Raw genomic sequence first — 12,597 nt, 5'->3', positions numbered from 1 at the left:
AGATAGTTTTTTTTTCCTGTATGTTTTGTCTCTCTTTTGTGGAGGGCGCTTAGTGTACATACAGATGGACTGCAATTATTTTAAAAGATACTTTGAATATTTTGCATGAAGTGACCATCTTTTCTGATCTGTCCATGTTTAGATATGACTCTTAGTTAAGAATGATCAGAAGTGGGCAGGTGGTAAATATTTCATCTGATCTTCAGTAAGGAAGAGAAAAGCTTCAGTTTCCATTTCACTGTCAGAGAGAATGGTTTTGCTAGTATAATGTTCTCAGCACCCTCTGTAAGTCTTTTTGTGTGTGTTTCTGTAAAGTAATGGTGTTGATGATAAAATCTTCATGATAGCAAATTGTTTTTTCTCTTTGAAATCCTTAAGCACTCTGATGATTGCTGGAAAAAGGTGAGTGGAAAAGTTTAATCACATTGCTTTAAGCATAGAGGGATTATTGACAAAAAAATCCTTAGAATCATTAGGGAATAAGAGGAGAACGTCTTGATGCACATTTTAGAACACGTTTCATGTGATCTTTTCAACCTGGAAGGGATTGTGTGTGTGATGTAAAACCCAAGACTCCTGCCAGGTAGCTTGCAAATAGTTTAGCTGTGCTGTATATAGAAAACATGGCAGCTTCCATCACTTTCTAAACATGGATGAAGACTGTCACTTTCCTTACTGGAAAGAAGGCTGATATGACAGTGAAAATGAACTTTCTTTTATTTTCCAGATAGCAGTATATTGCAGTATCTGCAGCAAATTATTGCTGACTTTTTTCACAGAGTGTGTACCCTCCCTTTGCCCTATATACACGCTTTGAATCTATTATTTAAAAAGGCATTCAACTTTGTCTTGTATTTCTATTCTTAAATAATTTATGGACACCTCTGACTTGTACAATTCTGCCTTTGTAGTTTTCCATGTTTCCTCCACCCAGGAAAACATACATTTATAGATATTGGACAGAGTTTAAAATGAAGCAAATATTTTATCCTGCATGTGAGCCTGTAAGTGGGCCCAGTTAGAATCCGTCAGTTTAAGAAGGCCATAACCAGCCCTGGAGGAGACACGAGGGAGGCTGATAATTTGCTTAGTGTTTAGCAGTTAGGGAAATTGGGCCAGAGACTGTACAGCCTGCATAAACTCGAGGCCATTTGCATGTCCTCACCAGCCTTTAGTAAGGTCATTGTATGTTTGATTATCAAGGACTTAGAGCCATTGGTGGACCATCATCCATATATCAGGATCGCTTGTCTTCTTAATTCCCCAAGATTGGAAGCAACTCTGGACAGAGTCTTTATATATTAATAGATTGCTCTTCCTAAATTGAGAAATCCGTTCTCCCTCTTTTGGACAGGTGAACATTTTAAAGGTACCTAATATCCAGTTAGAAGAGGAATCATGGTTCAATCCTCAGGAAAGGAACATGGCTATAAGGAGTCACTGCCTTACATGGACACAATATGCATCCATGAAAGAAGAGTCTGTCTTCAGGGAAAGTATGGAAAATCCAAATTGGTAAGATCACCTGTGTGTTTGTGTGTGTGTGCGTGCATTTGTGTGTGTGTAGGTAGGGTGCAGAGAAGCACAAATGAGCACACATAGTAAAAAGCTATGATTTTATTCTTACAACCTCTGCTTAAAACTCACATAAATTATACAGTATTGATTTTGAATCACACAAGTAGTCAATAAATAGATTTCTCTTTGCAGGGAAAAAATGACAGCTCCACTAACTTTCTGATTGTCCTGTCTAATCCTGGTACCCTTTTGCCTTCTCCAGAGGAAGAGAATGTTTTCAGTGCATTGAGTGTTATTCTAGACCCTTAAGAGATAACTTTAGATACTCATAAACCCGTATAGTATAGTTTCGTTTATGCTTTTTACATACATGCGTTCATTCTGTTCAAATCATTGTGCACTTACCTTTTTCATTTTGTAGAATGTTTCTAAGCCTTATCCATTTGATGTCTGTAAAATCTAGATTATTCCTTTGAACTGTTGCATAATGTTCAATCCTATCATTATACTACATTCTCTTTAGCTTTTTTCCTTTTTGACAGATGTTCAGATGATTTCTAATTACTCTTGATTATAAGCAGTACTACTCTTTATTATAAACAGTACTATAATATTTGTGAAGTGTATGATCCTTGAATATGCTATATGTGAATGTTTCTCTGAAGGAAAATTGATTTTATTATTGAAATATAGTTGACATACAGTATTATATTAAAGGAGAATTTTTAATTGTCAGGTTTATTGAGTTATTATTTACAAACAATGAAGTTCTTGGCATGCAGTTCAGTGGGTTTTGGCAAACACATACATATACAATTGTGGCAAACACACACATACACAGTTGTGTAACCACTGTCACAGTCGAGCTTCAGGTAGATTTTAAAGAGCTATATGCCAGGATAATTAGATGGGGGCAGAATATTCTTGCACAACTGGATATCTACCTTCAAAAGAATGAAGATGGACTTCTACCTCATGTCAAATACAAAAGTAACTCAAAATGGATCAAAGACCTAAATCAAAGAGTTAAGACTATAAAACTCTTAGGAAAAAACATACGGGTAAATCTTTGTGATCTTGAATTAGGCAATAGTTTTTTTAGTATGCCACCAAAAGCCCAAGCAACAAAAGAAAAAAAAAAAAAGGTAAATTTGACTTCATCAAAATTAGAAACTTTTCTGCTTCAAAGGACACTAAGAAGGTGAAAAGACAGTCCAGAGAATGGGAGAAAGTATTTGCAAAATCTGATAAGGGTTTAGTATCCAGAATATGTAAAGGACTATTATAACTCAGTAATAAAAAGACAACCACTTAATAAATGGCTAAGACATTTGAGAAGATGTTTATCCAGAAAGGTATACAGATGGCCAATAAGCGTATGAAAAGATATTCAGCATCTTTAGTGTTTAGGAAAATGCAAATTAAAACCCCAGTGAGATTTAACCTATTAGGATGGCTATAATAAAAAAGACACACAATAAAAAGTGCTGGAAAGGATGTAGAGAAATTGGAACCCACACACACTGCTGAAAGGAATGTCAATGGTGTAGCTGCTGTGGAAAATGGTTTTTCAGTGCCTCAAATAGTTAAACACAGTTATCACTTGACCCAGCAGTTCTACACTGTATTGTCCAGTAAGATTTGCAGGAATGTTCATAGCACCATTATTCCTAATAGGCAGAATGTAGAAACAAGTCAAGTGTCCACTATCTGATGAATATATAACCAAAAATGGTATATCCATACAATGGAATATTATCAGCCATAAAAAGAAATGGAATAATAATTCATGTTGCATGGATAAAGTTTGAACACACTGTTTTCAGTGAAAGAAGCCAGTTACAAAAGGCCATATATTGTTTGAGTCAGTTTATTTTAAATGTCCGCAACAGGCAGATTCATAGGGACAGAAGGTAGATTTAGTGTTTGCCATGGGCAAGGAGGACAGGAGATGGAATTTCTTTTTGGGGTGATAAAAATATTCTGGAACTAGTGTTGATGGTTGCGTATACTAAAACCACTGAACTATATACCTTAAAGGGGTGAACATTATGGTATATGAGTTACTCCTCAATAAAAGAAAGTTATGTGACTGGTTCTCAGGGTATGCATATTTTAGGTTTATATAGATTCTGTCACCAATATGGTTTTTAAAAAATATTTATTTGGCTGAGTTGGGTCTTGGCTGCAGAGTCTTTGTTGAGTTGTGAGGACTCTCGTTGTGACATACAGGTTTAGTTTCCCTGGGGCATGCAGAGTCTTAGTTCTTTGACCAGGGTTTGAACCTGCATCCCCTGCATTGCAAGGTGGGTTCTTAACTACTGGACCACAGGGGAAGTTCCTATAGCCAATATGTTAATATGTTAATTTGCACTCACATCAACAGCACTTGAAAGCTCATTTCCTATAACATAGCCGGGACTTAACATACTTTTTTACTTTTTGTCAGTATAATGGGTGAGAAATGATTAATTCCTTTGAGATAGCGTTTACAAACAAAAACAAACTATAACAAGCACCAAATGTTAATAGTGATTATTGCTGTGAACTGATTTCAGAGGATAATTCACTGCATGTTTTGCTATTCTGTATGGTTTGAATTTTTTATTCACCTATCATTTTAAAGCAAATAAAGCCTCCAAACCCAAATAACTAAAAAACAGAAGTCTAAGGTCCATCTGAAATCCTATCACTTGTGCACATCATTTCTGCGCCCCATAATTTTGGTCCTATAGTGACAATTCTAGAATGCTCCAGCAGCACACTGATTGTGAATGCCAAGCCTTATTAGCGTCTCAGGTGGGTTTACTCTGAACCACCCACTAGCTATTTTTTTTTTTTTCCTGTCAGTCCTCCCTCATGCCAAGAACATCACACAAGTCATAGATGTTTGGGACTGACTATAAAAATTGTAGGTAAAGAATAGAGCTCCCCCACCTTTATTTATTTATTTATTTATTTTGTAGAAGTAGTAAAAGGACAGAGTTGGCTGATTGTAAAAAATACAGAAGTCTTTCATTTCATATATTAGTACCTCATTTCAGCCTCATTTTATCAGCTCTCTGGGCTACTGAGTCTGAAAAACTTTACTAAAGTTCTTTATAAAATGAAAATTGGCCCAGATAATCCAGAGAAAACATCCTTCAGGACCTTTTTCCTTTGTGTGTTTTTAAAAATTGTTTTTTTTAATAGTCTGATTCTGGAAAAAAATGATACATGTATCTTATAAAAAATACTAAGCAATTCAAGAGAAAAAGAAGCAGTTTTCATCATCTAACAGTTGTGTCTGTTTGCATGATTTTCTTTGTCCAATCCGAATTGGCATTTAGATTGTTTCTGAATTTTTTGCTATTATAAACAATGGTGTGATAAAACTACTTTGTTGTTGTTTATTTGCTAAGTCTTGTCCAACTCTTTGCAACCCTATGGACTGTAGCCTGCTAGGCTTCTCTGTCTATGGCATTTCCAGGCAAGAACACTGGAATTAGTTACCATTTCCTCCTCCAGGGGATCTTCCTGACCCAGGGATCGAACCCGGGTTGAATCTCCTGCATCTTCTGCATTGCAGGCAGATTTTTTTTTTTTTTTACCACTGAGCCACCTAGGAAGCCCTGATGAAATCATTGTAGCTACACATTTCCTCACTTATTCAGTGACCTTTTAGAGTAGATGGAGCAAGTGGGATTTCTGGGTCAAAGGTTATGTACGTTTTATATTTTGATATATATTGTCAGATTCCTCTCTTAAAAAAGCTTTGGCCAACTACACTTTATCCTTTCTTTGGTTTTTTATGTTCTTGTCCTCTGAAAACACTCTCTTTTTGGTTACTGACACAGCAGCCAGTATTTACTGACTCTTACTATGTCAAGGTCAGAGCTAGATCCTTCGCCTGTAGCATTTTGAAGCTCAGGTTAAATAACTTACCCAAAGTGATAGCATCACTAAGTCACTGAGGTAAGATATGACCCCAAGTGGTGAGGCAGGAATATGGACATTTATAAAAGGATGGACTTAATCTCAAACTGTAGGTTGCTTTGGGTTCTAGGTTATGGAGAATGGGTTTTGTTCCTTTGGCAACAAGTGGTCACACAAAGGTTTCTGAGCAGGGGACGGTGTGATGACAACTGTGATTCAGGCTCTGGGAAACTTACATTTTCTTAGGTCTTGATGTGGATTTAGAAGGGTGTTTTAGGCAGACATTCTGAATGACTGGATAATCTTGGGGGGGGACATCAAAGAAAGAAGGACCCAATATTACTTCCATTCCCCTCCTTGGCAGAGAGTGTGAGTAGTGACTATAGTCAGTGCACCCAGAGGATGAAATGTGGACAGTCCTTTTATAAAGAAAAAAAAGAGACTGTCACGGCTGCTGAGTCTAAAATTAGACCTTCAAGCTGTGTGTTAGGTAGCAGGTGTGGGCGTGTGACGGGAAACCAGATGTCATTCTGTCCTGTGCATGGCCTGTTGGCTCAATTCGGAGATGGCCCATGGGGAGTCTCCTGTAGACTCTGGCTAAGCCTGGCTCCGTGTCTCTTCACACAAATCCAGTTTTGGCCTCCTGCTGATGTCTCTGCAGTTGTGGCATCTTCTGGGGCAAGAGCTCCGTCGGTCTTTCCCTGTCTGTGTATCACACAGGTGGGTATTTCTAATATGCTTTCTTCCTTTGTTAACTTTGTAAGACATTTTCTTCTTGCAGTTTTTATGGAATGGAATTGGCATCCTTTCCAGAACCTGGAGTGATGTGATATTTTGCACTCATCTCAGTTTTTCCAGAGTCCAGTTTAGCACTGCATGCCTCAGAGATGTCCTCTTATACTTACTCACTACTTATTCTGTCCCCTCTTCTAATCAGGCTGCCTTCCACAGTAAATTACAGACACCCTGACTCACCCAGCCATCACTTATATACGTTTGTTATATGCCAGGCATATAACATATTAAGTGCTTGATGTATGTATGAGTTTATATATGTAAATTCATTTAATCCTCAGAGAAACTCCATGAGGTTAGAACTATTCTTATCCCCTTTTACAATCTGAGGCTGAGAGAAGTTAAGTAACGTATACTAGCTAATATGACCAGTAAGTGTCAGAATCAGCTTCAAATCCAAGCAGTTTGGCTCTAGAATTTATGCTGCTGACAACGACACTACCCTTCCTCTCAGTAAGGAGCTCTGTTATCTCATAACCAGGTGGGCTGCAGTTTCATAGTTGTTCTTTGGGCTCCCCCTTTCCCTGTATATCCAATTTTTTTCCAAGTTGGGTTAGCTCTTAGCTGCCAGGAGCAACTAGGGTAGCACACTTATTTGTCCTCACTTAAGTGAGGGAAAGAGACCTGTGAGCACAAGAGAACCCATCCCAACCATGGGGAAAATGGCCTTTCTCTGTCTCTGAGTCAGCCTTGATCACTTGCTTCCTTCTGGACCAGTAAGAGTGGTCAGAGGCTGATACGGGCTGACTGGCCCTCACCAGTCAGCATCTGCCCCTAGAGCTGCAGTGTGGGTGTCGGGGAGGGGGTGTCCCCTTCCCTGTGAAACACATGAGCTGCATAGGAGGCAAAGGGGCGCCTGCACACACACCGCTGGAGTGTAGTAAGAAAGGCCACTGCACACCTTTTTTCCTCTTCAACATGGTACCCATTGTCTCCGTTATGCTTTGGGAAGTGAAGGAAACTAACTTCAATAAGTGAATACAGAGGTAGCTCTGTACCAGTCATCAGGCCTCCCAGGAGACAGGAACCAGGAGCTGGAAGGAAGCGCTAAGGCACCCTCACAGTCTCTCGTCTTTCCATACCTGGCCCCTTTGTTCATACTATAGATCTGCTTCATCGCACAGCCAGCCTGGCTCCTCCAGGCCTGTGCAGGGTCTTTCCTGTCCTGTGTCACAGTCACTGACTAGATTCTGGGGTTAGAAACAACCTTGGAAACTAAATATATGTCCTTGCAAAATGTACTTCACTGCTCTAAGCCTCAGTTTCTTCATCTGTATGTTGGGGATAATATCCTTGTCTCAGAGGGCTGCTATGGGGATCAAATGAGATTATACACACAGAGCTTAGAGCAGCGCTTGCCTGTGAAAGTAAAGTGAAAGTGTTACTCGCTAAGTCATGTCTGACTCTTTGTGACCCCATGGATTGTAGCCCTCTGGGCTCCTCTGTCTGAGAGATTTTTCAGGCAAGGATATTAGAGTGGGTCTTCGTTCTGGCACGAGGGCTCCAGAGCACACGCTCAGTAGCCCCACAGCAAGTGGGATCTTAGTTCTCTGATCAGGGATGGAACCTGCATCCTCTACATTGAAGGCAGATTCTTTACCCCTGGACCACCAGGAAAGTTCCTACCAGGCAATTATACTGGAGTGGGTTGCCATTTCCTCCTCCAGGGGATCTTCCTGACCCAGGGATTCAACCTGTGTCTCCTGCATTGCAAGCTGATTCTTTACCGTCTGAGACACCAGGGAAACCCGTGCCTGCCAATAATGGTCAATAAATATTAGTGCTCAACATCATGACTTTTATTGCTGCTATTATCCTCAGCTTCTTAAAAATTCATGCAACTTTTGATTCTAATCCTGAGCATGTACTGTTTTAATGTTGAAACATTATGGTTGTTTCCTATTATGTTTCGGGGAGGTATTCCATGTTATGATTTTGCATTCTGCAGGCTCACCGTCTCTGGGGCTCTAAGTCCCTCAGTTTGAGAGTCATGGGAGTAGGAACCCTTCTCTTTTAGCTCCGGCGTGAGATTGAAGCACCGAAGAGCATAATATGCAGGGGTCAGTGCAGGCATTTGTGCGTGTGTGTGCATGCTCTGTCACTTCACTCATGTCCCACTCTTTGCGACCCCTGTGGACTGCAGCCCGCCAGGCTCCTCTGTCCGTGGGATTCTCCGGGCAAGAATACTGGAGTAAGTTGCCATGCCCTCCTCCAGGGGATCTTCCCAACCCAGGGATCAAACCTGTGTCTTCTGTGTCTCCTGCGTTGCAGGCAGATTCTTTATCCACTGAGCCACCTGGGAAGCCCAGGTGACTTGGGCTTGAATTGCCCTGGATTTTGGGTTCTCTTTTTGGCTTATGCTGTGACCTCACCTGCTGGAGACCCAAGGCCGCATGGTGCTCTGAAGAACTGCCCGGATTTTCAGAGTCAGAGATGTTGGGGGTGATGCACTGCACAGTTTGGGACACTTGGGCCACATCAGAGAATAGAAAAATGAATCCACTCCAGATAAAAAATTAAAAGTCAACTTTTGTGGGAATGTACTTTATTACATAGAGTAGGATACAGGCATTTACTGGCTTCCCAGGTGGCACTAGTGGTAAAGAACCCACCTGCCAATGTAGGAGACATGAGAGACATGAGTTTGATCCCTGGGTCGGAAGGAGGGCGTGGCAGCCCACTCTAGTATTCTTTCCTGGAGAATGCCATGGACAGAGGATCCTGGTGGACTATGTAGTCCATAGTGTTGCAAAAGAGTTGGATATGACTGAAGTGACCTAGCAAGCAGGCACAAGCATTTATTTACTCTTGGAAGTGGAGAACAGAGTGTTTTGTTTTAGAATTTTTTTAACTTAAAATTTTATTGAAGTGTAATTGCTTTGCAGTGCTGGATAGTTTCTGCTGTACAGGAAAGTGAGTCAGCTGTACGTATACATTTATCCCTCTGTTTTGTATTTCCGTCCCTTTTAGAAGACCACAGAGCACTGAGTAGCGTTCCCTGTGCGGTACAGTAGATTCTCATTGGTTAGCTGTTTTATACATGGTAGTGTATCTGTTTCAATCCCAGTTCACCCCACCCTATCTTTCCCCTCCTTGGTGTCCATGCGTTTGTTCTGTATGTCTGTGTCTCATTTCTGCTTTGCAAATAGGTTCATCTGTACCATTTTCCTAGATTCCACATACATGCGTTAATATACAGTATTTGTTTTTCTCTTTCTGACTTACTTCACTCTGTATGATTTTTCGGAATGAAAAGTCACGGTTTCTGCCCTCTGAAACCTTCCATTCCAGGATAAACATTAATTTCTTGCTATTTTGTGTTTGCTTCTAGACTTTAAAATGTACTTCTGTCAGTTGCTGGTTCTTATTTTTAACAGATTCTTATTGTACCATGTGGAAATGTAATTGATTTGCACAAGATTTGGTTTTAATAACATTTACTTTATCCAAGTAATGTAATTCTAAAAGATAATCATCTTGTAAAACCATTTTCTTGGGCTTTGCCCTTTCAGCATAATGGTGTGTGTTGGGTGGTAAATAAAAAGTTCCTGTTATCGTGAAGCAGAATTTAAGTTATCGCTGTCAGTGGAGGCTCATGCTGCTCATGATAGTATAGAGCTGGGTTTCTTTCGCTTTTGAGTGACAAGACCATAATCCCATACTCAGCATCAAGCATCGTGATGGCCCATGTCTTCACCTGTCCATGTCTAAGAACTTTGGCTTGTTCACTGATGCTTGCAAACCTTATTTCTGAGATACGGAGATTTCAGGCTAGTAGCATGTGTGTTAATAACATTGGTTATGTTGACTCACCATTTATAAACTATCCAAAATGTCCCTCCTGGAAAATAGTAAAAGAAACAAAAAAGCCCAAATCAAAACTTTAAACATAGATTAAATGACTGAGAGGAGTAGCTGTTCTTAGTTCAATAAGTTTTTGTTACTATTGAAGTTACTCTTCATGCTGGTAAATAAGGTATATAACCTTTTTACTTTTTAAGTTTCTGGATTAAAACATCCCAAGTCTCAAGTATTCATTTGGTGATTCACAAATAGTATAATTTGCATGTTTCTAGGGACTAATTGTTGGACGTTTCTTGTTGTGTATCTGTTTTTTCCGTACTCTGATGTATTTTTCCCCCCCAGGAGCAAATTTGACAGGTAACTTCCTTGTGTTTGTTTGACAGTGGCCTTTTTAGTTGACCTCCAAACTTGTTTTCACTGAAATATATTAAAATATTCTGATTTTGTCAACTTTACTTAGGAATTATTTCTAAGCCTTGATTGTGATGATAAAGGGCTTGAGGATATTGTTATCTAATAAACAATAAAACAAAAAACTCACTGTATTCATGCCCCCAAACAAGACGCCTCTGATTATATTGACCTTAATTTCCCATGTATCAGTGAGTGATGAGACAATTAGCAGAATGAGCTGCTAGTTATTGGACATGGAAAACCAAGGCCTTTTCTGTAAATACAGCATCTGGGCAGGAGCCTTATTTTTCACTCAGTAAGAATCCCCTGCAATAGATGTAATTGTCGTCCATATAATCAGGGCCTTCTCTGCTTTCCCATCATGCTGAACCCCCGCCTCTGGCACAGTGCAGGGCTCACAGAGATGGCTCTGTGGCCGTTTGTTGAATGAGTGCCAGATAATCCTTCTTATGAGCTGAAAAGGGGACATGAGGAGGAGTAAAAAGGGCGCTGGCAGGAGGGGCACGTGCAGATCAGGGAAGCCTGAAAGGGTTTGTTGGGAAATTCGGTATCGAGGGAATCTTGAACCCAGTAATACAGACTACTTCTCTTCCACTTTTTCCTGCTTGGTCATTTACTTGCTGTTGGACTCCGGGAAGAGGGCTCAAGCTGGCCTGAGCTCCCTCACAAGAGTAAGTGAAAGTTGCTCAGTCGTGTCCGACTCTTTGTGACCCCATGGACTATACAGTCCATGGAATTCTCCAGGCCAGAATACTGGAGTGGGTAGCCTTTCCCTTCTCCAGGGAATCTTCCCAACCCAGGGACTGAACCCAGGTCTTCTCCCACATTGCAGGCAGACACTTTACCAGCTGAGCCACCAGGGAAGCCCTCACAAGAGCAGTGTGGAGATTTAATAAGATAATAAATGGGAATGCTCTACACTTGGAGAGTATAAAGCACTAGATAATGTAGGTTGTAATGGTGAATAAATACTGTTTTCAGAGTGGTGTGGTGCCTTAAGGGTACTAACTTTGATGAGTGCAGTAAGCTGTTTTATTGAAAATGGAGGTGATGGCTAAACTGGAAGCAATGGTGTTTAGCCAGGAGAGCATTCTGTGCCATTTACAAGTAAGGACTTTTGAAATATCTTAGTGAATGTCTATTGATTATTTTTCCTCCCCTCTTCCTTTGCCCTTTGGTTTTGTGTTGTGTATTAGTGCAGCATTGAGGGGTGTTTAAACATGTGGATTCATTGTGGTGATTCTTGTTGTGGATTCATTGTGGTGATTCTTGTTTTGTTGGCCTGGGCTGGCTCCTGGGAATTAATGTATTTAATGTTTCCCAGGTAAGTCTGTGGAGCCTTTAGATTTACGAACCGGTAATAACTTGTCAGTGTCCTGTGGTTCCAGTGGAAAGCAGGCATACAGCTGGCACTCCTTTCGCAACTCTGTTTTCTGCAGAGTTCCTGTTAATCTTGTAAAGCAGGACCAGTTGATAATCTGGCTCTCCAGCAGACAGTAAACACTTTTTGGCAGAAACACCCTGCTGGAAAGTTTAGCAAAATTTGAATGAACTCCTCTGGAATCTCTTATGGAACAGAAATGCCAGTTTTATTTCTTTCCTCCTCCCTCCCTCCCATCCCTCCTCCCTCCCTCCCTCTCCCTTCCTTCATCTCTTTCTCTTCTTTCTGTCTTTATCCCTTTCCTTCCTTTCCCTTCCTTTCTTTCTTCCTTTTCCTTCCTCCATTTTTCTCTAGTAAATAAAAAGTTTGGGTGTTAAAAATTACAGTGTTTTATTAATATAAACCAAGAATTGATGCCATGCAGAACAACCTAAAGGTCTTTTGGGGCTGTAGCCGGGAACCTGATGACAGTCCACCTGGTAGACTTTAGGGATCAGCAGTTTGTTCTTTCCCCATTACTCTGGAGCATTCTGTGGTAGGAGAATACTGCAGTTGCTAAAATTCATTTACTTATTCTGCATAACAAATCATTTTTAAGGACATGTAACATGCTGTACATGGTATTCTGACTTTTACATTAATTTAACAGTACTTTCAGGACTGTCTTTCCTTATTAAATGTGTCACCTTAAAATGATTTTTTAAAATGGCTGTTCAGTTTATTTATTGGATACAATTATTCGAATGTGTTTAATTATTGAGAATTGCATT

General features: G+C 40.2%; 1 protein-coding gene across 2 annotated transcripts in view; it reads left to right on the top strand.

Annotated features, from left to right (window-relative positions):
• Nucleotides 1-12,597, top strand: part of PRELID2 (PRELI domain containing 2) — an 84,069-nt gene that overhangs the window by 21,508 nt on the left and 49,964 nt on the right. For both annotated transcript variants that reach the window (XM_081504981.1, XM_081504980.1), the window contains exon 4: nucleotides 1,355-1,515. In XM_081504981.1, the coding sequence (XP_081361107.1) occupies nucleotides 1,355-1,515 (161 nt within the window). The remainder of the gene's footprint in view (nucleotides 1-1,354; nucleotides 1,516-12,597) is intronic.

The sequence above is a fragment of the Giraffa tippelskirchi genome, chromosome 6 (genome assembly GCF_054371585.1).
Source record: "Giraffa tippelskirchi isolate mGirTip1 chromosome 6, T2T-mGirTip1v1.2.pri, whole genome shotgun sequence".
In the NCBI taxonomy this organism is placed as follows: domain Eukaryota; kingdom Metazoa; phylum Chordata; class Mammalia; order Artiodactyla; family Giraffidae; genus Giraffa; species Giraffa tippelskirchi.
This window is presented reverse-complemented; position numbering and strand designations above follow the sequence as displayed.